Source organism: Lissotriton vulgaris, chromosome 10, assembly GCF_964263255.1.
Source record: "Lissotriton vulgaris chromosome 10, aLisVul1.2, whole genome shotgun sequence".
NCBI classification, from domain to species: domain Eukaryota; kingdom Metazoa; phylum Chordata; class Amphibia; order Caudata; family Salamandridae; genus Lissotriton; species Lissotriton vulgaris.
In genome coordinates, this window is record NC_141698.1 from 735535611 (window position 1) to 735561275 (window position 25665).

Here is a 25665-nt window from a genome sequence, read left to right on the forward strand (position 1 = left end):
TTTGCCTTATGAAGCACGTATTCAGTTAAAGATCGCTGTTCTGTCGCACAAAGCCCTTCACTTCAGTACTCCCAGGTAGTTTGAGCAAAAACTTGAGCTTTCTTGTGGTGTACGTGCCTCAAGAAGCGCCACACAGAGCCTTCTCTGGTGCTGTCCCAAAGATATGAAACTCTCTTCCACCGTAAGTACGCCGAACCTCTTAAGCGGCTGCGTTCAAATTGGAAGCCAAAAAAATCTTTATGAATAAATTCTTACCCTAATTGGGCTAGGCTCACCCGCTCGAAGACATGGTTCTTATTGCTATTGTGCTATCATTTGTTATTGATCTCTTTTTTTTTGTGCAACTGTCCCTGAATCTGCAATCATTCCTGGTTTTTACTCCTACTTGATGTCCATTTTGCATTCACGTCCTTCCTCCCATCCTATTGTAAAGCGCTCTGATATCCCTCGGGATCTTGTTCGTGCTACATAAAACTTTATAAATAAAAGGTGTTCCAGGGCTACGAAGACTTGGTCAAATTACACCTGTTGGTAAGCTTTTGATGCTGTTCTAAGAGTTTTGATGTGACGTTACTGAGCTAATTAAAGTGGTACCCAAGACCATTATGTGAAGCTTGTTCGTTAACGGTAAGGATCTATTTTTCAGTCTCTGTTCGGTAAGATCAAAGAATTTTGTAAGGCGACAATTCAACTGTACTAAGTTTGGATTGAAGCACAGGATTACCGCCTGCCTGCAGGACCTGATGCAATGCAGGTTAAAGGATGGTTTTAACAAAGTAGTCCTTTTGTCCTTCAGTTTGTCACAAATACAAATGATATGGATAAGGTTCTCAACACCGCAAGCACATAACCTGCATGCCTGGTCTCCGCCTCTTCTTTCCCAGGGTGGTAAAAACGGGTTAAACCAACTCCCAAGCGAAGTTTTAAGAATGTTTCCTTAGTTGATATCTTAGTACGTGCGTTAAAGTAGGGTTGAGGTTTACTGACTTCGTAATTGTTGAGCACAACCCAGCCGTGGGTGCACTTTGACAGTGCTTTCTTATCCTCTATGGCTGATATAAGTCTTGTTGGCTTTGTAACTATTTTTTTGAATACCGAGTGAGCCATTGAGGTGTTCCAAAGGTCTGTCAGACCTAGAGCCTTGACGGAAGCCAAGAGGTACTCTTTAGCTGGCGATTTCCCAGTGCGGGTGAGCTCTGCTCAGAGGTGGTTGTTTAGGGATCCATCTTCGGCAACTCTGATTTTGTGATGGAAAACTGCAACGTTTGTTTAATAATGTGGCTACAGGTACACTCTCCTGATGCATTTTGGCGTCTGCCTTAATCATGGGAATGGATGTAACAGTACACAGGTGCTTTACGACAATGTCCTCACATGACCATGAAGCTCAGTGCATACAAGTCCTATAATGCAGTGATCTTGGCATCGGGAAACTCTCTGTTGTGGTGTCCTCTCAAATGTTGCTCAGTAGCGTATTTTTCACCACAATCTAAAAAATAATTAATTCAGCTTTAGTGCAAAATTCATGTTGCTTCTGTTCATCAGTAATAAATTGCCACGTGGAATTAAATAAAATCCATATTGGTAAACCTCACTTTTTTGGTTCTGCTGCCACATTGAAAGTATTATCTTGTAAACGTGGAAAATTCCAGAATTGCCAGGAAGAAGTATATTTATAGATATATATCTCCAAATGACAGTTGACGATCTGGATGCCCAGCCTCTTGGGCTAGGGCCTGTTCAGGGATGTCACTCCTACAAATATTCCACATGAAAACACGAACTGCACCTTTCGGTTATGACGCAAGCCCTCCAGCCAATCATTATTGACAGTTCTTTTAATTCTGGCAAAGTTGTAAAGCATAACGCGTTTCATGAGTATGAATCATATGCTAATGTAGGGGTGGCTGCTTGTTCAATATTTAAATAGTCAAAGTATCGACAGTGAAGGACAAGCAATATTTGACATACTCATGCAAGGACTTGTGGTTAAAAAAAAAATATCCGAGTGGATTTTACATATGAATATTTAGATGAAGTCAGTGAATATTTTCAAGATTTTAATGCGCTGGTAATTCCATTATAGTTCGTTATTCTTGCATCTACTTGCTACTGTCACTGATATTAGTTCATTGTTTGCCCTGGACCACAACGTCCATAATGCTTTGTTGTTAAGTGAGTAAAATCATGTCCCATCTTTCAACTCCCTGACACAACTTTGGTACCTTTGGTTTAGTGCTTTTTACTCCATACTCCCACGTCGCCTTCAAATAATTTATTTTCATATATGGCTCAGTTGTATTTCAAATCGCAATCCCAAAGGTCAGTGCCACTTTTAAACATGTACAAGGCTCCTGAAAGGCTTTCCTAGAAACATCAACGATATAACAGGAGCCATGCCATATTTTCAACTACAAACTACAGGAGATAGCCCATAAACCCGGACTAGACCAGGGTAGAAGAATGTAGCAGTCAACAATGTCTCAGAGGGTATTGTTCAAAAGACAATTTTATGGGAGCCCATTTAATTGCTGTGAGCACTGCAGGGAAACAATACATTGCTTAGGCAAGTAACAGATAGGAGACTTTTGCAAATCTTTAGTCATATATTCAAAGACAAAGCACTGTGTTGCATTAAATGACATGTAACCTGTGTTATACTGTGTAAACGTGCTTGTGAAATATTTAACGGCGATAGTGACACCGGAGGGAGTATATACAGCGGAATAGGGGCGCACATAAAACAAATTATACATACAAAATGTATCCGTAGTATTGTCCATACAATAAATGTAGTTAGTACAAAGTAATTTAGGAGGGCAAATGCAAAGAAGGCACCGTAAATTATGCTGTGAAAGTCGATGGCGTTTCGGCCTGTATATAATGTTAGGTCATCATCAGGGCCAGGTTATTGATAGTGAGGAACAGTGGTGGAGGGTCCAAAGGGTCAGGACCAGAAGGGTCAGGCACTAGAGGCGAACTTAACACGCCCAGAGGATAGAAGGAGGCATGGGAATGAGTGAATCGCAGAGAAGGAGAAGATGACCTGAGTCAGTCGGGGGAAGTTCACGGAGTACCCATCATGATTTTAGGGTACAACGTCCTGTCAAGGGGTGATCCGAAGTAGACAGAAGGTAGCCCCCCTGGGGAATTAAGCCCTAGGCCGTCGACTTTTCATGAAAATCCATGATGTGATTTCGGGGTAACCAATCACTATGTAAATGAGCATCTTTTAGAGCAATTGTATGTAAAATTGTATTATGTAGAAATCATGAAATTCTGTCAATGACCCCACCTTCTTCGTGCTATGTTGAATACCACTGGGTTAAAGCAAAGGTTTTTTTGTTGTTTTCATCAATCTTGATTTGTAATATTGAACTTTAATGTCTGAAGTCAAAATTCACGGTGTGAGCATGTCGATTGTGTTAATTTATTCACATTTATTTACTGGGATTGATGGTGAAGCATTTTCTTAGAAATTTAACTTTATGAAGGGTTGAACATTTCTTTCCCAGATCAATAAATAATTCGGAAGCTAGTTTTGTTTCTTTTCTTAGCCTACCCAGTACTGTATCTATTCTGTAAATACAATGACTTTCGAAATGTTAAAACGCATCTGTTTTCTTTTTGGCTGATCTAAGATGAGGAAACTATTGAGTGTGGTAGGTGCCTTTCTCCTTCCTCCTATACACTAACCTTTGTATTATTCTTGAGCTTTGTTTTTAGCACGTTTAATCATTTCCTTTCCCTTTTTTCCCATTTTCTGCTTCTCAGAGGACATCGAAGGTACATGTACAATCGTTTCGCTGCATTGCCCAATAATGCTGTTAGAAGAACATGTGTTCGGTATTAGACAGAATTTAGTTGAAAGTTTATAAGGCATTAGTATGCTGTCCTGTCACAACTGTGATGTGCTTAGAAGTAAAACCATATTGAAGTCAAATATCTCCTGTTTGATGTACGTTTTTTATTGTCCACAAACTGGTTGTTTAAAGTGTTTTACCACGTTGCGTCATATTTAATACTTAAATGGTCACCAGAACTGGCCTATTCATTCCAGTAGGCATGTAAAATGGATATACATGAAAAATGTAAATATATGTAAAAAATGTAGGTCGTTAGTAAGAGGTTTTAGAACATGTGCTTGTGTTGTTCTTACAAAATGGCATAGCTTAATGGGGCCATCCAGTGAATGATGTTACAATAGGTCTCCAAAACCGGGCCTATCAAACAAAGCAACGTTCTAGGATACTTCCTTTTGGTGGTTGATGCAGGACTGGGAACAGACCATTTCGATCCTCAACCAAGATGGCTCCTTTAACAAGGGTTTGTAACCTGATTGTCACAAACACAGCATTGTAAAATGCATTTCTACACTTCTAAAGAGGTGGTCTTTGTAAACGAAGGGGGAGGTGTTGACTTTGATATGATCTCCTTCCTCTGTCTACTCTTTATCTCAAACCAGTCCTTTCTTTCAAGGCTTTTCTTGCGGCCACCCATTACTTGGTGTGCTGTACTCTGAAGAAATATCTCTTCTTTAATCTTTAAAGCCATTTATAATGCTAGGGAAGCACAAAATAAAATCCATTTTCGAGTTACTAACAAAACGGTTTCTCATCAAGACCCTTTTTGTCAAATCTGCTGAGCCAACGTCCAACATATAAAATTGAATTAGCAAAATAACTCTGACGCATACTTAGAAAAATAATTTTATTTCAGTTACCATGCAATATTTGCACATCAAGATGGTCACATCTACCAGTTCACAAAATATTGCAGAACTTTCGAATATCTTGATCAGGTTTCCGTGTGTAAGGTGTGAGAGCACAGGCACATAGTTTCTTTTCTGTCTCTTTTATTGTTGAGGGGTTAGAGTCTGTCCCTGTGTTATGTATGACCCCAGTATATGCAATATTTGTAGTCTTCTTTGCTTAACATCCAAAAATGTATGTTTTTCTCTCCGGCTTTTCACATTAAATCCAAAATGTCATGTTTTAGAATCTCTTCCCTTGCGGTTGTGGCTTGGTCCCTAACTTTTCTGCTTTATTTCTTGGCTTTTGTTGTGTCTGCCTTTACACTTCCTTCAGAAGATGGTGAATGTGCTGCTTATAACAGTGGATCCTATCTAGGTGAGCAATTGGTTATGAACGCCCATTTCTTCCATGTAGTCATCCTTTGTGTTGTCTGCACCTTTGTTGGCTTCTTTCTTTGTTGGGCACCGGTGGTCCTGCGCATTTAACATTACTGTTTCCCCATTTCAGAATACCAGGTTGATTGTTTACAAATAAGGCTCATTGGATTGGACACAAAGGATTTTTACATGTAATATGTTTCTTTGAGTTCAGAAATATATATTTCTTGACTTAAGCCCCATATTGATGATTTAATTAAGATTTGTTTTTCAAAACGTTTATCATGAAGTTAACTTCAGAAGACATCTTTAAAAATACATGCTCTTTTTTTCTTTGAAAAAATGTGTGCTGTTTTTGTTTCCAGTACATTTAGTCCCCCTTCATCCTTAGTCATTGACTAAACTTTGGGATTGTAATTCTTCATAAATTTGCAAGAAGGGTCGATTAATGTTCACCAAGAGGAGTAACTTGTACGTTTTTAAGTGAAGGGACTCATAACTTTTGATTCGAAATATACTTTTAACCGCAGATTCCTCCCCTTTAGAATATCCCAGAGCACCAGACTGGATCCAGATAATTCTTCACCCATGCTCCTGTGCACTGGTAAGTGGCTGTTTGTGTCTCTGCAGTGACTCTGGACCACTCCAGAAGTGTCTGAGCAGAGCCCTATGTAAATGCCATCCCAGTGCTCTGATGTCAGTTCCTTTCTTTTGCACCTATTGAAGTGTATCCGGAACTCCTCTGCCACCTTAGTCTTCCAACAACACCTTAACATTTTCACAGTGTGCTAGGAAATGACGTCTTCACCAAAACAATAGGAATCCAGCTGTGCAGAGACTGCAGAAAACCGATCCCAGTCACGGTCCCACATGATATCTGCCTTTGGACTTTGGCTAGATGCAAGAACTTTAAATCATGCAACAAGTGTGCCCTGATGCACCCGAAGGCTACGAGAGGCAAAACTCTACATCACCAAGTACAAAAAGAGATCACTCTCATGCTCTTTGGGGTCTTTCCTGAAAATGTGTACTTCCTGCTCAGTCGTCTGGTAAACAGAAGTCCACACATAAGCATAAAAAGATGAAGTGTGACTGGTCACCCTCCCACTACCAGGTGACAAGGCATGAGGGTGCCAAGATAAAGGTCGTTCTCCTTCAAAATCTCCAGAATCTCAACCAGTTTCACAGCTGATCTAGTTTTGCCGTGAGTTTCCTGGGCCAGTCTCAACTACGCAGCAGACAGAGGCCAAGCAGTAGATCTTCTGGTGTTCCTTTGGGACCTAAGGAGCTACATGCATCTCCAGTCGGACTACTGCCTGTAGGTACATTCCTAATGCTGTGTAACCCCTTTGGATCGGCTACTGGACCCAGGCCATTTTAGGTGTAGATCTTTGCACTGGCACCCCAGGTCCATGCCGGTTCCTTGTATAGTGGCACCAGTATTAATAGATCTGGTCCATATGCCAATCTTGGACACCCCCCCCCCCCCCCCCCTGCCATCAGCCTGAACTCCATCTACATTGCTCAATGAGTTCACTCATGTGCAACTAGTTGTAATCCAACCTAACTGATCCAAGACCTCTGTTTCAACGCTGTTACCAGTGTGGGATCCATGTGCTCAGACTTTATCTTAGCTGCTGATGTTTTCGCTTTTATAACCCGTACTTTCTCTGGGGATGTTTACTGTTTGAAGAAATGTGTTGTATAAAAACAAACATTATCTAAAAACCAAAATAAGTATATTATTTTACGTAGATTTTTCCCCATTAGTCTTACAGACCATTGTTGGTTGACGTGAAACACTGAAAGGGAGAAGACATCAGCAATACATTTCTAACTTGTGAAGCCAATGTGACTTCACAATAAGGTCCAGGAATCACCAAATATAGGTAAAGGGTTTTATTTTATATTACCGATCTATCCAGTATATATGCAAACCACAAGTAAGTTCAGTAAATACAGCTATACATTAGGAAAGCTGAAATATCCCAGTAGGTTGAGTTGCAATAGAATGATATACTGAATTGTGATAGCCACAAAAATAAAGAAGCAGATTAAAGCACATAGGAGTTCCATAAAGAAATGTCCCTTCTCTCTTCTAAACATAAGTAAGATCTAGGATCATTTACTAAGTGTCACTATTTTGGGAGCATAGAAGTTGTCCGCATTATCAGACAAATTGAAATATATGTTTAGCATGAAGCTTTATGCTTACAAGAATAGGGCAAGCAGAGAGGTCTGTACCACTCGAAGTCTAAAGGGAATCTGTCTTCCAGCTGTGAGAACAACTATTTAAAAGTAAAAGGAGACTCCAAAGCATTCTTAGCTCATTTCACACCATCAGGAACCAATAAAATCATTACTCAAGTGCATCTGCACCCTCCCTTTAGTTTGCCATCTCATCGAGCTGGGACCTCAGTTCTCAAACTTGAACATCTTTCTGTCCTGGTACATGATGAACAGAAGGCCTCTTTCGACCATTAATTCTCCACGTTCACAGCTAAGTTCTTGTCTCCAGGCCTCTCTAGCAGCAATTAAATGCAAATAATAAGCATTTCTCCAGCTAACAAAAAATCACAATACCTCCAAAGAAAGTGAACGAATTGCGCTGCTCCAGTCAAGTTTGTTTTTATTAAAGTTCCTGGTTCAGAGCATGCATTGTGCAAGAACTCGCACACCCTCCCTATTTAACTGGAACGAACAAACAGAATGTATAGCGACATAGTATGTTCTGATACGTGCATTGAGCTATAGATCTTTGTGGCCATTACATTTTTCCCTTCCTTACGTTCTTTGTGAAACCTATAAGACCAGTGAACGAGTGTTCTCCTTTACTTTTATTTCGATATTGTAGTTCACTCTGCCTCCTCTCACAGGCAAGCTTTTATCTTCCCTGTGATACAGTGAACAGCCATACTTCATCAAACTGGCAGTGTCTGGATATAAGTTAAGAGTATAGTTAAGAGAGTGGAGAAGTGTGGCTCACTGGTTAGAGGAGGCAGACCTGGAAGCAGAGATCAGCCCGGGACTAGGGTTCAATGCCCGGCTCGGCGGGGTCTTGAGTCCTAAAATGTCCATGGACTCGACAATTCTCGCTCCGGTGCCTACTTGATTCACGGGTTCACACTCTGCGACATAGCTTGCTTAATCTCCACAACGGCCCCTCGCGGCGGGATGCCTGGCTTTCACCTTGCGGATACCCTGCCGGGGTTATCTCACAGGGGAATACCATGACGGGTTCCCTAAGCAAGCGCTTAGAAACCGGTTGGTGATTTGCGCTATATAAATTCCTGTACATTTACATACGGTTTTGCACGAAAAAAACGCACACATTTGTTGCACAAGGTAAAACTTCTGAGGTGGATTGCATCCCTCTGAACCAGAAATATGAATAAATGGGAACAAATGTTGTTCTATATTATACTTAGTGCGTTGTTACTGCTGATTGTACCTTGTCGCTACCGCCCACCAGCAAATGTGTCCATCATCTCTAAATATGTCTACCCACCCTTCACAGGCCTCATGAAGCCTTATAACTGTGTACATAATCTCTCATAAAATTGCCGCTGCTTGTTGCCAATGAACTGCACAGCGAAAAACCAGTACCGTTTGAGCACAGTCCTTGCTCATCAGATGCGTAACGAGTATTCTCGTCTTATTACGAACCACAAAGGAAGTGGTTAATTTTAAATAAATAAGTACACAGCAGTTGACAGATGCCCTGGCTGCCTAGATTTCACTTCATTCTCCTTACTTCTCCTTACTTCCTCCACCCTGCTCTTCCTTTCCTTGATCTCACTCTTGCAGGTTCTTTTTTATCCCTGATTTCTTGTTTTAGCACCGTTTTCACATTTATCTGCTACTCCTTTCTCCCCTTTCTCACTTTCTTTTGCCCTTGGTCAAATGGTCAGATGATAAATAAGCAGTCCTGGTGCTCGAAAATGGTTGACAGTGTCAACTACCTGCAACCACCATCATAAATTAAGCACTAAGGAGTAAAATCAGATGTTCTTGTAGTACGTCGATAAATGTTTGTGTTTGCATAGGAGGGTTCTGCTCATGCAGGTTGAATCGGAAAGTTCCATATGTGCTGTTCGCCTGGGTGTTGTCTACGTGATTTGTGTGACCATCTTCCATCTGTGTTTTTCATGGAGTGAGCACGTTTGCATGGTTTCTCTAGGAACAACCTAAGTACTTGCACGCATGGGTGTAAAGTACTTGATTGTTCTTTTGCGCTCCCCAGCGCATAGTTGAGGTTGGGAAGCTTGTGCATACTGGGTATGAGGCTTTTGGAGTACGGGAAAACAGGAAATCTGTTCCGTTTTAGTGCTGAACTTGTTTTCAGTTCTTAAATTTCAGTCTTTTCCCCTAAGTATGAACGCATGTTTAGCTTCAGATAAAGGGTCCACAGACTGTTGATGCCTTTCAGTGATAGAAAGTACGAATGATCCTCCAGCACTCGGTTAGTGGTATTCTGTAACAAGTAATTTGGGTGGAAGGAGACAAGCCAAGTATTGTATTGCTGTTTGTATGTTTGTGATCTGCAGATAGCTGTTGTTTACTAACATAGCAGTGAATCTGGTTTTACGTGCTGCCAAATTCATAAAGGTAATTATATCTTGAGACCCACAAATCGCGTTGAAGTGGTTGCCCTGTCCCAGTTTTTCTCTCATATGCCACATGATCTTAAATTTAAAGTGGTTTTCAAAACTGCGCTACAAGGGGCCTGTGTGAACCTACAAGTATGTGTAGATGAAAATCATCTGTTTACTGTTCTCAATGGTGTTTTTTATACACACCAGACAGATCCACAGATTTTTATTAGCCCAAAATAAATGTGAAAACTGGGAGTTGTTCCAAAAATGAGAGGAGTTGGAAACCTACAGCATGTTCGTGCAGACGGATTGGTATTTGCAGAAACACACAGTGGCTATCAGTTTTTTTTCTTTTCTTTTTACACTGACAGCTGGGAATCAGGAAAAAGAAATAGATTAGATACCATCAGTTCACAATTTACTGTACAAAGCGCAAGTGTCTTCGAATGACAGCGGCCACATGTACAAATGTTGTTAAAATGTGCAAGTTTGACACGCACCAAGTATATGCTTATGGTGGAAAGCAAGGGCGTTAAGTAATAAGAGGAAATGCTCACCTTTCAAGCACTACTTTTTCAATTGGAGTGTGTGTTTTCTTTTAGCCATCTCCCTCATGAACGGTTCTCCCCTGCATCCTGTTGCTTAACTGCTTCTCCCTATTCCCCCACTGCCCCCACCCGTGCCCCCCATTTTGCTTTCCACAACTCCTTGTAGCTTTCATTCCTACCCTCCCTGTTCCTTTCACTCCCTGTCCCTCCCCGTTCCTTTCACTCTATTGTTTTTTGCATCCGCTTTCATTTTTTTTCCACTGTTCTCCATTACGCTCCCGGGTGTTGCTTGGCCATTCCACCCCCCCCCCCCTCCCAGTATGGTCCGGGACTACCGACCACCCCCCTCCCAGTCTTGTACACCACCATCATTAAACAATTGAATCAATTGGACATACAAGGGGTCTCCTTTGGAAGGCTGGGGGTCTCACGACCCCCCGGCCGTATTTATTAAAACATGAAAACAAATTAAAATTTGAAATAAACAATATTTACACAAGCATTGTATGCAGAAAATTTGACATGAGATTACAATCAATGTAGACAGGTATCAAAGGGCTAACCATAACAGATGTCTAATACAGTGTGTTTCCTAATCGAATCGAACATCCTACTTATGATTTTCTGCATATCCTAATTTTGGGCCTACGCCAAGATCGCTAACCGGTGTCAAGTCCTTATTAACCAGCTACGCCATCACGTATGAGTGCGCATGCGCAGAGGGTCAGTTTACCGAGAAGGTACTTCCAACCCTCCCAGTTACCCCCTTACACTCCATTAACCGAAAGGGGGGCCCTTGCACTCTGCGCCGTTTACTGACATCATAGTGCACGTGCGGGGTGGCTAACCAGCCCAAAGAAAGCGTGACTACCCTCTCCCCCACACCCATCCAACCAAGCGGATGTACCGCCCCTGGAGTTCTAGGAGAGACCAGTGGCCCCTCCCCCTGGGCGACCCCATTCAAGAATGGTGACGCCCCTTAAGGACCTTAAATTAACTGCTCACCGATCATGACCGTACTGCCTCAGGCCAGCATAGTTGACCGACTCTCAGGCCCCCCCTGACCTCCTCTTCCGAAAGGTCATGCCTATTTAGAACCCTCCAGCCATGCCAAAATATTCTTCAGAAAAAGTTCATTGCCCGCTCTATTCAGGTGGACGCCATCTTGCAAGAAGAACTGCTCCCCCCCAGATACGCCCATGAGGTATATTCTGTAGTTGAGGTGACCAAAATAATTTCTCTATCTTGCTGTTGATCCTCTTTACCAAGTGATTAAACTCCCTGACAGAGTCCCCAACCCCCCTCCATTTGAGCCTAGGAATCGTCTGAGACCACACTATGGTGCAGCCTTTGCGTGATTTAGCTAGCCATCCCACCTCCGAAATTATCTCTTCCATCAGGACCCTCCTGCCCAAATTCGCAAGATCATTGCGACCCAGGTGTAAGATAACTACTATTGGCGGCGGGGTGTGTCTATTGTGCAACTCAGTAAAGAACCCTCTAAACTGACTGAGGCATTGGCCCCCCTTACCATGAAAGGAAACCTTGAAACCTCCCTGCTCCGCTCTACGACTATAGCTGCCTGAAAAGAAAACGATTTAGTGCGCTTCACAAATGAGTGGCCAACCACCCATACCACTTAAGACTCCTTCTTCTGTTCCTGTGTCCGCTGTGCTGCAGGTTCTTGCTGTTGTTGGTTCGGCGACAGTTTCCGCCCTGCGTGACAGCCTCGAGAAACTGAAATAAAAGCAGACAACAAGACAGGCGTGAGTGTACTTCCTTGTACCTCACAACATGTGCAGCCGCACATAGCGCTTGTAACAGTTTGAAGACCATCTTCCAATCCTCTGTACACTGTTCGCATGCAGCCCTCTAGCAGTCGCTTCAGCGGCCGCCCCTATCCTGAATGAATGCGTCCCAAAATCCTTTGGATTGAAACCTGCCTTGTCCATTGTCATTGCCAATACTCGTTGGAATTGGAACCTGGTCAATGGTGTGCCATCCGAATGCCTTAACAATGCTCCCTCCTTTTTGCCTGTTCACTGCCTCATAAAAGTTACAACGTGGAACACTGAGAAGCAAGGATTACCCCGTGCCAGATGGAGTACAAGCCCAATGCCCCGGGCCTCCCGATCAGTTTTAGATTTACGTATAGTAATCAACAGCGTACCGCCCACTATTCTTGTGTGTTCCAGCCGCAGACCCCCTAGCATGTTTAGCTTGCTGCTGGCCACCAGTTCACCCACTCGGAATGCCCCATAAAAGGCCAAAGTAAAGGTGGCCCTGAACAAGAGTACCTCCTCTGATGAACTGCAAGTGTCTAACACGGCGTTCAATACTGCTGCCAGCCGTTCAAAACCGGTTGCCTTGAATCCGTGGTGGTTGCCTGCAGGCGACGCCACCCCTTTAGTGCCTTCCGCACAATGAAACGATTCGTGGGATCTCTGGCCCCCTTCAGTTGTGCAAAGAAAGAAACGGCCGCCCTAGCTCCAAGAAACCGGTGTTAGCTGTCAAGCTGCTCTCTTCCCACCAAACTGGCCACCGTTGGGCCACCCATTTGTTTCCAAGGATGGCACCAAACCCCAAACTGCCTGCAGCAGCAGTCCATAAGCCTAACTCAGCAGACGTAGTGGGGGGTCCGCACCACACTGCTCTGCTGTAGAAATCCTCCAGAAAAGCAATCCTTGTACGCATGTCCTGGCGAACCTCAGCCAACAATCTAGTTTCTCCAGCAGCCCTGTCATGGCCTGCGAGATTGAGCGTGAGAAGGGGCGTGCCATGGGTATTACTCTTAGCGTGAAATTCAGCTGACCCACAGCCTGCTGTAGCTGCTGGAATGTCACTTTTTCTTTAGCCAAACATTGCTGGAGAACTGCTCTAAATTTTGTGATTTTGTTCTTTGGTAACCTGAAACAACCTTCTATCGAGTCTAATTCTATTCCCAAAAACTCCAAATTGGTAGCCGGACCTACTGTTTTTCCGGTTGCCAGCGGGACCCCAAAAGCCCGCAAAATTCCTGCAATGCCCACGCACACTCCTGTGATCCCACGAGCCCAGAAAGAGAAAGTCACCCAGGTAATGCATAATATGATGGTGTCCTGTTGTTCGCCTAAAAGCCCATTCCAGAAAGGAACAACATTTCTCAAAGTATGCGCATGACACAGAGCAACCCATGGGCATATAGAATTTGCCCTGAAAAGCAAAACCTAGCGTGTGCTGATTCAAGGGACGGACCGGCAGTAGCCGAAAAGCAGATTCATTATCTGACTTGGCCAACAAGGCCCCGGGTCCCAGAGTCCTCAACATCTCCACTGCCTGGTCAAAAGATGCATACTTGACACTACAAATGTCTTCATTTATAGCGTCGTTTAAAGAGGTGCCCCTAGGTGCTGATAGGTTATGGATGAGCCTGTACTCGCCCTCCTCCTTCTTTGGGACCACGCGAGGGGTGAGCAAACAAAATTTGGTACAGGGATGACATCAAAAGGACCCGCTATCCTGCCAAGCGCAGCTCTTTAGCAATTTTTGTCGCCACTACATCTGGGTTGTGCCGAACTGAGAGTTGATTCCTACATTCTGGTGTCCCAGTATAACCCCCTGCCGGGATCCTAAAGCCCTGCAAAAAAACCTTGCAACATCATCGCAGAGGCATGGTCTGGGTACCTGTTCAGCCAAGGAGTCCTAGCCAGAACGTCAATGGGTGAGTGAGCTACCAGCCGTCCTCCCTCCTTAATCTTGTTTCTTTCTGCCCCTGTTTCCAGAGGTGTTACCTTTAGAGCTGCAAGTTGTTTCCGGATGGAAAGGATGGCTACATATGGAACATGCGTGCTTGAACTTACAAGTGCCTTGTGCCCTGGTGCATGAACGCTTGTTAAAATCCCAGCATACCCCTTTTAGCCCACCACTGTTCCCTGTCCTAATGGTTGTGTCACCCCCCTGTGCTGGCCGAAAGGGCTGCTGGGGTTTGGAGGGGTAGTTTTTGTTCCAACTTGGACCCGCACTCCCTGGTTGGCCTGCCGTGAACTGGCCATACCATGAAATGGAAGCCACCCCGTCAAGATAATGCTAGATCAAACTCTTTAGCCTTCCTGAAGGTTATGTCATACTCCTTCCACCCCTCCCCCCATATTTCTCACTGAAAATAGTAATCCTACTCCGGTAACATGCCATTTCTGCCTGTATATTTGGGAAACGCTCGGCGGTAATCGCCATAAACACCAAAAAGGCTCTAATTCAGTTAATCAGTCTCCTCCACCCTGAATTTTACCAATTGGTCCCGCCATTCGCTTGGCAACATCCAGTCCTTCTGTTTCCTAGCGTACTCCATTTCCCCGTTATCAACTAGCAGAGAAAACATATTGACATATTTACCCGCCCAGATCAACTCCTTCACTTCTTGTGATACATGTTGGGCAAGTTTTCCCTTCCTTCAGCACTGGTAATGCCCCCTCCTTACCACTTTCTGCAACTGGCGTTGTTCCAACAATCTTGTCTCTTGCAGTCTTGCTTGCCGGACATGTTGCTTGTGAAGTAATAGGCATTCTTGCCCCCCCCCCCCCCTCCCCTGCTACCCTGAGCACTCATGATCCTTGCTACCATTTTTTGGGCCTCTGCAGAGGGGTCCTCTCCTACCTCCTTGGCGCCTACCGATGAGGGTAACATCCCACCTATTCCTAGTCAAGGGAGCAACGCCGCTATCTGCGCTGCCAACTCTGAAGGTACCTGACCCACCACTGGGGGTGCTGAAACTGTTATGGGGGATCCCCCATTGGGTACTGGAATAGGTGCTGGGTTAAACACTGACACCCCCGGGACTACCGTTGGGACCATATTGGTGCTGATGGCGGCAAGGCCGGCACCGGTGTTACCGGTGCACCTGTTTGGGTTAAGGGATTAGGCATGGGAGCCACCGGTGGCGTAAGCCTTCCCTCAGATACCCCCCCGGAAGCTACCCCTCCCCCTCTCCCCTTGGCTTGGGGACCCGACCGCTACCCCTCTTTGCTCTGCCCCGCTTTGGTAAAGCATCCAAGTCCGCCCTTAACCCGTTTTGGTCTCCCAGATGGCCCAGCCTGATCATCCAACCTCTGCCTGAGCTCTGCCATGCTCCTACCTATCTGGTCTACTTTCCCCCATCTCCTGTCCATTGCCGTCATCTTGCGCATCATGCCCTGCAGCATATGCTCCATGCGGGAACGCTTAGCGCCTCGTCCACTAGCCATCCTCCTTCTGCCCTGCAACAGGTAATCCACCTACTCTGATGCCAAACCTACGAGCACGGTTTGTTCCTGCACACACCAGGGCCTGCCTGTGTTTTACCTTTATCAGTTGTAAGGCACACAGGCTGGCTGTAAGCACCATGCAACTGTGACCGTGACACACCAGCTAGCCTGGGTGGTAGGCGGGCGCACTCTAGCCTGGCGGCCCGACAGAAGCAGTGAAATGCAGGCCTGCCTGTGTCCTCTGATAGCGTAGACCGCTGCGCCACTCTCCGTAAGCTCAGCCCTCTGTGTTCCTCATTGACGGCCTGCGATGAAATTAGAGTTAGCACACAGTATTGTCACTCCTGCAAGAAAACATTGTCCCCTCGTACCTGAATCGCAGCCCCTGTTCCCTTGAGGTACAAATACCAATGCCAGCGTGCAAAACAAGTTCACGAACACTTCCCCTCCAGACCGGCGTTTCAACCCACGTAAGTAGCAGCGCCTCTTTGATCAACCCAAAACCCCTCTAGCGAAAGGCAGTGATACCCCCCGTCAGAAACCTACCAGAAACAGTGGTGCCACACACTCCAATGTTTAAGCTAGCACAGGCCTTGTGATTAACCTGGCCTATTATTATTCACCAGTCATGGACACATTTCCTATTAAACGCCCTATGTGTAGCTGCGTGCTCCTTACAATCCCATGTGGCCCTAAGTTATGCTAATACCTAGATTCCCCTTTCTTATAACTGGTAGCCTACAATGGTCCTAGTGCTCTTAGAAATACAGCGCTAACAAATAAGCCAGTCCAGGGTCTTTAATAAAACAACAAATTCTAATCAGGGCTGCTCCCTCATTCCACCCGTAAAAGCAGCACACTACAGGCTCCCCACAGCGTCCCGCCAAACTTCACCGTATTATGAGCTGAAACCAATGCGTGGGACGAAGAGCCACCTTCCAAGCGCTCGCTGATGCGTGCAGCGCCCTCCGCCTCACTCCTTCTGTAGTTGCCGACACTACCCGCGGCGATGCGGTTTCCAAAACCGGGCCAGCGCGATCGAGATGTGCCGATGTTTCCACGCGGCAAATAGGCGCGATGCGGAGATCCGATGGAAGCGCCAAACCTGTAAAACAAACAAAGAAAGATTATCCTGCCCTTCGGAGGGCACGGTGCGAGCCTGGGGAGCGCGGGAAACAAGAGGGCGCCTCCCACGCTCTCCCGGCCTTAAGACCCCTAAGGGGGCAGGCTGTCTACACTGGCCCGCCCACTCTAGCTCCACCCCGTCGACCCGGAAGCAATTAATTAGCTTCTGGGTCAAATGCGGGAGTCCGCACCAATCGGTGGTGGGGCGCGCCCGCCGTGTCAAGACGCGCCGTAGGGGCCCACCCCACCACCGAGGCTGTTGGGGAAGGGGTGGGGGCCGGTGCTCTGCTATACTTGCGGGGGGGCCTAGCGGCCCCCCCTTTCCTTGTTGCTTTGCTGTTCGCCCCCACCTTAACCCCATATTGCTTAATCATTTCCCCAACCCTCATCCATTTTGCTTCTGCGCCTCCCCTCTTTTAAAAAGAAAAATGCCTTTGCACATGTTCTTTTTTTAGTTACTAATCTAACTCTTCATGCACACACATACAAAAAGAAGCAAGAAGCTGTATCAAAGGCATTTGTTCATTATTTTTGTTTTGTTTTTAACTTTAGCCTTGCTCCACAGCTTCATGAATACTCTGCAGCATATCTGAAAAACATGGACAAAGCGAATAGGTCACATAGGTGAGACCTGTTAGCTTTTCCAGTGCCTGTTTATTTCTTTGTGTTTAGTCCAGCCTATTAGTTTTCAACTGTTTTAATTTGCCAGCTGTGATCTTTGCAATCAAACATTAAATTAGTTCTATCAAAAAGAAATACATAAGATAATTATTATGGGAGGAAATTATGCAAAGTACATAAAGGGCATAAAGCCAACGTGAAAGCTCACTTCGAAGGTTATGAAATGATTTATCCAATTCAACCAGTCAATTTTTCTTCGTTTGCTGAACACAGGCAACCAGTGACCTTTGAGTCAATTAAAAACATGGAGCTACACCAAGAAGGCACTAGGATAAAGAGGGCAAAATGGGAGGGTAAAAGTAGAAAAACGAATATTTAAGGAGTTGAAAACAAAGGGCGGTCTGAGGCTACAGAATGTTTATTTGGCACTCTCATGCTTAATGTCTTGTAGTTTTGTATTGTTGTAAAAGATTGTTTTTTAAACAATATTTATGTTTTTTTTCTTGGTGCGGGATTTAAGGTTGACCTTCTGGGAATTCTCCTCTGTGACAATACAGACTATAAGATTTTGACCAATTAAGTCCTTTTTGGATTGAATTGCACCAATGTCTCTTTAATTTTCGTGACTTTTTTGGGGAAAAGTTGCTACTTTAACTGTAATTATTAGGAATCTATCTCATCGGAGCTGGGCAGACATATCCTGACCTAGTAGTTTTAAATTAGATATTTTTTTAGTTTCTTGGATTTTCACACCAGGATAGGCATTTACTGTTTTAGATGTTCTCTATAAATTTTCCTTCACAGGTCCTTAATCTCCCTGGGTCATGTAGCCAATGTATTTTCTCCATCTTTGCCAAAATTCAATGAGCTTCTGCTTCAGGAAGGTTAACTAAATAAGGATAGTTATCCATGGGATAATTTCCATTTAGCCTGTTTCAAGTATTCTGTGTTCTTACGTTACGCAGTGTTGTGTGTTAAGCCATTCTTTCACTGTGTTTAAGGTGAACAGCAATATATCTTGGCAGCGGTTGAACTTTAGAGCTTTTTGCTCAATTCTGGTCTTTTCATTTTTTTATTTTTCGTTGAGGTATGTGATCTCTTTTAGAAAGGAATACATTAGGCAATTTATTTCAGAATAGATTTTAAAAGCTGTGACGTCCTGTAGAATTGAAAATCTACTCAAAGCTGGCAGTTGCTTGACAAGCTAATATTTGGGTACTGTGGGAGAGGATGCTTTCCCATTGTTGTAGTGGCATTCATGCTATTTCTGTTCTCTGGGATTATTTTAGGTTATTTGTACCTTAGCTTTGTAGGTTACAATGGTGTCATCTTTTGCTTGAGTGATTGCTGTGAAATAGGCAAGCATGCTTGCGGCAAAACATCTGGTGAACCTTTTCATCCTTTACGGCATTGTCTTTTCTTTAGTTATGTGATTAAGGTGAGAAAAATAACAATTAAATAAGTAAAGATCATAACCATTTCCAGCGTTTTCATTTCACAAACCATCTTTTTTTATTAGCTTTATCATTTTAAGTGTCTCAGTGTGTTATTTATAGTGTAGTTTCTTTATCTTGATCATGTTCTTCTGTAATGTCTTTACTGTGCATCCACATCGCAACCTGGGCTTCATCCTGGACTCCTCCCTCCCCATGACCAGACAAGTCAACGCCGTCTCCTCGTCATGCTTCAACATCCTGCGCATGCTACGTAAGATCTTCCGGTGGATCCCCACTGAGACCAGGAAGACGGTCACCCAGGCCCTCGTCACCAGCCGTCTGGACTACGGCAACTCCCTCTACGCCGGAACCACTGCCAAACTCCAGAAGAAACTCCAGCGGATCCAGAACGCCTCAGCAAGACTCAACCTGGACATCCCCCGACACAGCCACATCTCCGGACACCTGAGAGACCTGCACTGGCTCCCGGTCAACAAGAGAATCACGTTTCGACTCCTCACCCACGCACACAAAGCCCTACACAACCAAGGACCAAGATACCTCAACAACCGCCTCAACCTCTACACTCCCACATGCCAGCTTCGATCGACCAACCACGCCCTCGCCGCCGTCCCCGCATCCGAAGAGCCACCACAGGAGTAAGGTCCTTCTCCTACCTGGCCGCCAAGACGTGGAACTCCCTCCCGACCCACCTCCGCCTGACCCAAGACCACCTCGCCTTCAGGAAGCAGCTCAAGGCCTGGCTGTTCGAGCAGTAGCGGACCCCTCCTTCCCCAAGCGCCTTGAGACCCTCCGGGTGAGTAGCGCGCTATATAAATGCTATGATTGATTGATTGACTGACCGACTTGTAAACAAGAGCGGAGTGGCAGTGGGAGCAGGGACTAGGGGAAGGAAAAGTCTGAAGGTGAGACGCACTGTCCGGCTCTGGGAGCGAAAGAGCGTAACAGCCATGCACTCGCCAGTAAGGAGGGGTGAGACGCGCCGTCCGGCTTCTGGGTAGGAGAAGCGGAACAGCCACGCACTGTTAAGCAAGGGGGGTGAGACGCGCTGTCCAACTCTGAAACAGTGGAATACTGGGTGAATTTTCATGTCCGCGGGTAATTGTAACCTCAGTGTAACTGGTGTAATTATCTTTTGTATGACATAGGGACCTATGAAACAAGGTTGCAATTTTCTAGATCCCTCTAGCCTCAAGTTTCTTGTCTATGACCACACTTTCTCTCCAACTTTATAGGTGGGTTCTGGCCGGCGATGGTTATCGGCTTGCTGTTTCATAGTTTCCTTAGCCTTGAATAATTCTGCCTTAGCGTGTTTCCAAATGGACTTAACAGTATAATGATGATCCTTAAGAGCAGGAATGCTGTCTAATTCATTAGGAAGAGAGATGGGTAAAATCTTTGGATGTTGTGCCAGTGTAAAGTTAAAATGGGAGACTCCGGTCGAAGAATGTGTGGTGGTGTTGTAAGCAAATTTTGTTAATGAAAGTGCTTGCACCCAGGTACCTGTGATGGTGGTTAGTAAACAACGCTGATATTGCTCTAAGGTCTGATTAGTTCTTTCAGTTTGGCCATCTGTTTGAGGGTGGTATGCAGTAGAGAGTCTATGATCAATATCTAGAGTTGAACACATGCCCTGCCAAAATCTGGACACAAATTGAGACCCTCGATCTGAAATAATAACAAAAGGAAGACCATTTAAACGCACTATATGCTCCAAAAATATGTAGACTAATTCATTAGAGGAGGGTATCTTTTTCAAGAGAATGAAATGTGCCATCTTGGTCAACATGTCTACCACTACATATATGGTGTTGAGTCCTTGACCGCGGGGGAGATCAGTAATGAAATCCATGCTGATGGAATGCCAAGGCGAAGGGGGTATAGCTGTGGGCTTTTATAATCCAGTAGGTGCACAATGCAACGCCTTTTGTCGAGCACAAGTCGAACATGAATTAGCAAAAGTAGTAATATCTTTGGCCATTTCTTCCCACCAAAACCATCTTTGACAAGTTTTTAGTGTCTTGCCGCTCCCAGGGTGTCCTTCCAGTGAGCTATTGTGACACCATTGCAATAGTTGTTGTTGCAATGGGGCGGTGGGTATATACAACTTGTTCTCATGACATATAGGTTATCTCTAATCTGATTTATGGACTCCTTTTCCCATTCCTCTGGCGGGATGGAGGCATATTGTTCTTTCAGCTGTTCAATGAATTCTCTGGGTGTCCCATCTCCATGCTCTTCTACCCTTATAATCTTATTTACAGGAATGATGGGAGGATAAGACTCGCATGACACAGATTTGTGTTGCCCTAGTCAGGATAAGGCATCGGCTTTGCTGTGTTGAGGTCCAGGGCGGTAGGTAATGACAAAATCATTCTCACTAAACAATTAGACCCATCTCATTTGTCTGCCCGTGAGTGCTCTGGCTTATCTAAAAAATTGAAGGTTTCTATGGTCAGAATAGATAGTTACCACATGAGGGAAGCCCAACAGATAGTTTCTCCATTCCTGGAACACTAATTTGATAGCCAATAATTCTCTTTCCCCAATGGTATAGTTCTGCTCAGCAGGTAACAAGGCCTTGGAAAAATTGGCAACAGGATGCAAGTATCCAGTGTTTTTACCTCTTTGTGATACGGCTCCTACTACGGCATATTGTGAGGCATCAGCTTCAACATAATAAGGTTGTGTATTGTCTGCACGTTTAATGACAGGAGCGGTGGTGAATTTGTCTTTTAATTGACAGAAGGCTTCTTCTGCCTCTTTCGACCATTCAAACTGAACGCCTTTCCTTAAAATGCGAGTAATGGGGGATATCTATTCAGAAAAATGATCTATAAATCTTCTATAGAAATTCGCAAATCCTATAAAGGATTGAATTTCTTTCACTGAACTGGGACTGGGCCAGTTAAATAATGCCTTGATTTTCTGAGGGTCCATCTGGATACCTTCTGGTGAAATTCAAATTCCAGGAAATCCACCTGTGTGGTTTGGAATGTGCTCTTGTCCAGTTTGGCAAATATTTGGTTTTCTTGTAATTTGCTCAAAATCCTCTTTACATGAGTGATGTGTTTTTGTTCTGTTTGGGAGTAGATCAATATATCATTAATATATACAATCACAAAGATATGAAGGTACTATCTTAAAATTTCGTTAACAAAATATTGAAATGCTGCAGGAGCATTACAAAGGCCAAACTGCATTACACAGTGTTCGTATAATCCATATTTTGTTGAAAATGCTGTTTTCCACTCATCTCCCTCTTTGATATGGATGAGATGGTATGCTCCCCTCAGGTCTATCTTGGTAAAGAACTTGGCTCCTAGTACCTTATCTAATAGGACAGAAATAAGCGGAAGAGGGTATTTGTTCTTGATAGTAACTTTATTAAGTGAGCGATAATCCAAACAAGCTCACAAGCCTCCTTCTCTCTTAGGTATAAAGAAAAGAGGCGAGGACACTGGTGATGTACACTGCCTTATAAATCCTTTCTAGGTCTCGGCTCAGAGACGCGCGAAGCGCGTTCTCGCCAGAGGACTATAGCAATAGTTTCAGCCGACAAACCTGACAAGAGCTTACTACGCGCCCAGCATTGTGAATGGGAGAGGGAGCGACGAGCTGGCCACGCGCGGATTTGGTCGCGCGCATGCTCACGGCGACGGCGTCTCCTGCCGATGACTGCTCTCTTCCTCAGCAGCCTTTGTCTCGCTACATCTCCCGCACCTGATGTGCCGCACCGCCCTTTGTGCCCCCTGAAGTGTGCGCTGTGCGAGTTTCACCCCCATCACGACTTGCACAGCCTCTCTGCCTCATCTGCGCCCTGGGTCACTGAGCGTACGCCAGGCGGCGCGGGCATTTTAAGCGCACCGGCCTACGAGTAGCACCTGCCTGGTACGACTGGTACACTCACTTCGAATCGTACCATCTCCCGAGTACGCGTCTCACGCGGGATGCGTGAGACTCAGTAGGTTTGTCCCCCGATCGGCGTATGAGGCGCACAGAGGGGTTTAGGCCTCACGGACAGCGCGTCCCCGCCTTAGGTCTTGCCTGCAAGCTAGGGAGGGCGTGTTTGGAGCCTCTTGTTACCCCCTAAAAGAAGAACAGTACCTGAGGCCCGGTAAAGTGGTTTGAGGGGCATTTAACACTGTTTGAAGATTGAACATTGCTAGTAAGACTGTGACATCCCAAAAAAGTAACTGGAATAGTTTTAAAGTGACTGAAACAGGTGGCGCGCGCAACCACGCGCTCCTATTCCGGCAGGCTAGTCACACCCTCACCAACACAGACACGCGCGCGCGCGCACACACACACACAGGCACACACGCAGAGACATACACGCACGCAAACACACACTAGCGCACATACACGCACGCATACACACGAGCACACAAATACAGAGACACACACCACCACCCCCGCCGCTCACACACAAGAGCGCGCGCACACACACACACGAGCGCACACAGACACCTGCCCCCTCCCCCCACACCACTACAACTAAGCCCCACCCACCTCATCGGCGAAACTCCGGACTTCAGCCGCCACCGCGGTGCTCTCCTTCGGGCATGGGAGCCCCGCGTCACCACTGCTCCTTTCCTGACTGCTCCTCTCCTGTCAAGCCACTCCGTGGGCGTGAGCTTCCAGCAGGAAACGGAAGTCTCGCCCCACGGTAGTTTTCATCACGCGCACCACAGCACCAGCGGTAAGCGGGCTTCGGGGGGCTTCATTTTTTTTTTAGGTGTATTTTCTTTGCTCTTGTTTAGGTAGCCTTTTAACCACTTAAAGGGACATTTCTGAGACAGTGAAACGAAGTAAACATGCAGCTGAGGCAGCACATTCTTTACATTGAGAAACTTTGCTGCATTTATCCAGCCAGGTTGCCCCCAGTAAAAAGAAGGAAGCACTGTAACAGCTGTGAGCCCATGCCGGAGGTGCATCATCAGAGCTGTGTGAATAATAACAGCTGTGAGCCCTTGATAAGGTGCATCAGAGCTGTGTAAATAATAACCGCGTCAGCCCCGTGCGTGAGGTGCATCATCAGAGCTGTGTGAATAATAACAGCTGTGAGCCCGTGCCTAAGGTTCATCATCAGAGCTGTGTGAATGATAACTGCGTCAGCCCCGTGAGTGAGGTGCATCATCAGAGCTGTGTAAATAATAACAGCTGTGAGCCCGTGCCTAAGGTGCATCATCAGAGCTGTGTGAATAATAACAGCTGTGAGCCCATGCCGGAGGTGCATCATCAGAGCTGTGTGAATAATAACAGCTGTGAGCCCGTGCCTAAGGTGCATCATCACAGCTGTGTAAATAACAACTGCGTCAGCCCCGTGCGTGAGGTGCATCATCAGAGCTGTGTGAATAGTAACTGCGTCAGCCCCGTGCGTGAGGTGCATCATCCACATTGCTCAGGTCACCCAAATTCCTGCACTCTCTACCACACTGCTTTCAAAAACAGCATACTCTGACACACACTCTCACTGCTCACCAATTCAAAGTTTGCTAAAAATGTTATGCAACGCATTGTCATACACAATGCCAACAACTCAAACTTTAATGCTGCGAGACCTATTGCATTGTAAATGCTGTTCTATCATTTTTTCAGATATTCTGTCTCAGGGACTGGGAATTCTGCCACAGGTTTCAGATCTATATGGCAATCATAGCTGCGATGGGGGAGGGCAACACAGTGGCTTTGGCTTCATTGAACACAGATTGATACTCTTCATAGGTTTCAGGAAGACAGGATGTCGCTGCTACGATATGCACTGCACAGCATAACGGTTTGATCCACTTGCTGGCTTCCTGGTAACAGTTTAGCATACAATAAGGGGATATCAGTATCACTGTTCTAGCAACCCAATCTATTTGGGGATAATGAACTTGCAGCCATAGAACCCCTAGGATGGCACCAAAATTAGGGGCATCAATTAGATGAAAAGTGCTGTATTCTGAGGGCCCATAACCACAAACCATCACAATAGATGGTGTTTGATAGGTGATTAATCCGGAGGTTAACTCAGTGCCATCAACCGCTCTCACCGGTTCTGGGTGTGATTCCAATACAACAGGAATCCCAATCTTTCTAGCTAGTTGTATATCAAGGAAATTCCCTGTAGCCCAAGAATCCAATAGAATCACTAGATTTTGTCTATTTTGGGGGGATACTATACGAGTAATGGCACACTTGAAGAATCGGTCTCTACTTTCTTCAAGGTTTCTAGTTTTCCTCCACGTAGGAGATACTTTGACTACTTACAATGTTCTTGGAAGTAGTACGAGGTCGTACTGCACAATCTTTGGCATAATGTCCCCCTTTTCCACATTATAGACAAAGATTATTTTTTCTTCTTTAGTCTTTTTCTTCTACAGATAGGGGGCCCCTCAAACCTCCGATCTGCATAGGCTCAGAGCTGTCTTTGGGTTCTTTCTTTTCAGTTCGTAGCATTAAATACTTGGAGGGATTAAGGCGAGATTTTTCTCCATTTCGTTCGTGCAATCTATGATCCAATTTAACAGTCAAATCTATGAATGCAGGGCTGTCTTCAGGCAGGTTCACTATTTGAGACCAGAGATCTTTCAGTTCATCACTCAGTCCACGATAAAACATTTAGGTTCTCTTCTCTTCAGGCCAATGAGTCTCTGCTATTAGTCTGTTGAAACTGGTAATATATGAACGGAGGTCCTTAGATCCTTGTCTGAGATTGAGAAGAGCATTATCACTAGCCTGCATAAAAGTATGTTTGGAAAAAAGTCTCTTCATCTTTTCCTGGAATAAGGAGGAATCATACAATAAGGGATCATTATTTTCTACCAATGGCACAGCCCAGTCTGCCGCATTGCCTGCCAAGTAGGAAATAACAAAAGCTACTTTGGCAGCGTCATCTGGGAAGGCAGCTGCTTTACATAAGAATTTCAATTGCCACTGGTTCATAAAAACACTACATTTTGAACAATCTCCATTAAATCTCTA

The 25665-nt window shown here is 45.0% G+C and overlaps 1 protein-coding gene across 2 annotated transcripts in view; it reads left to right on the plus strand.

Moving 5' to 3' along the window:
• MPP7 (MAGUK p55 scaffold protein 7) overlaps nucleotides 1-25665 on the plus strand; it is a 985108-nt gene that overhangs the window by 744114 nt on the left and 215329 nt on the right. The window contains exon 13 of one of the 2 annotated variants that reach the window (XM_086941600.1): nucleotides 5088-5129. The exons of the other annotated variant lie outside the window; for it this stretch is intronic. Coding sequence (XP_086797726.1) covers nucleotides 5088-5129 — 42 coding nt within the window. The remainder of the gene's footprint in view (nucleotides 1-5087; nucleotides 5130-25665) is intronic. 2 annotated transcript variants of the gene reach the window in all.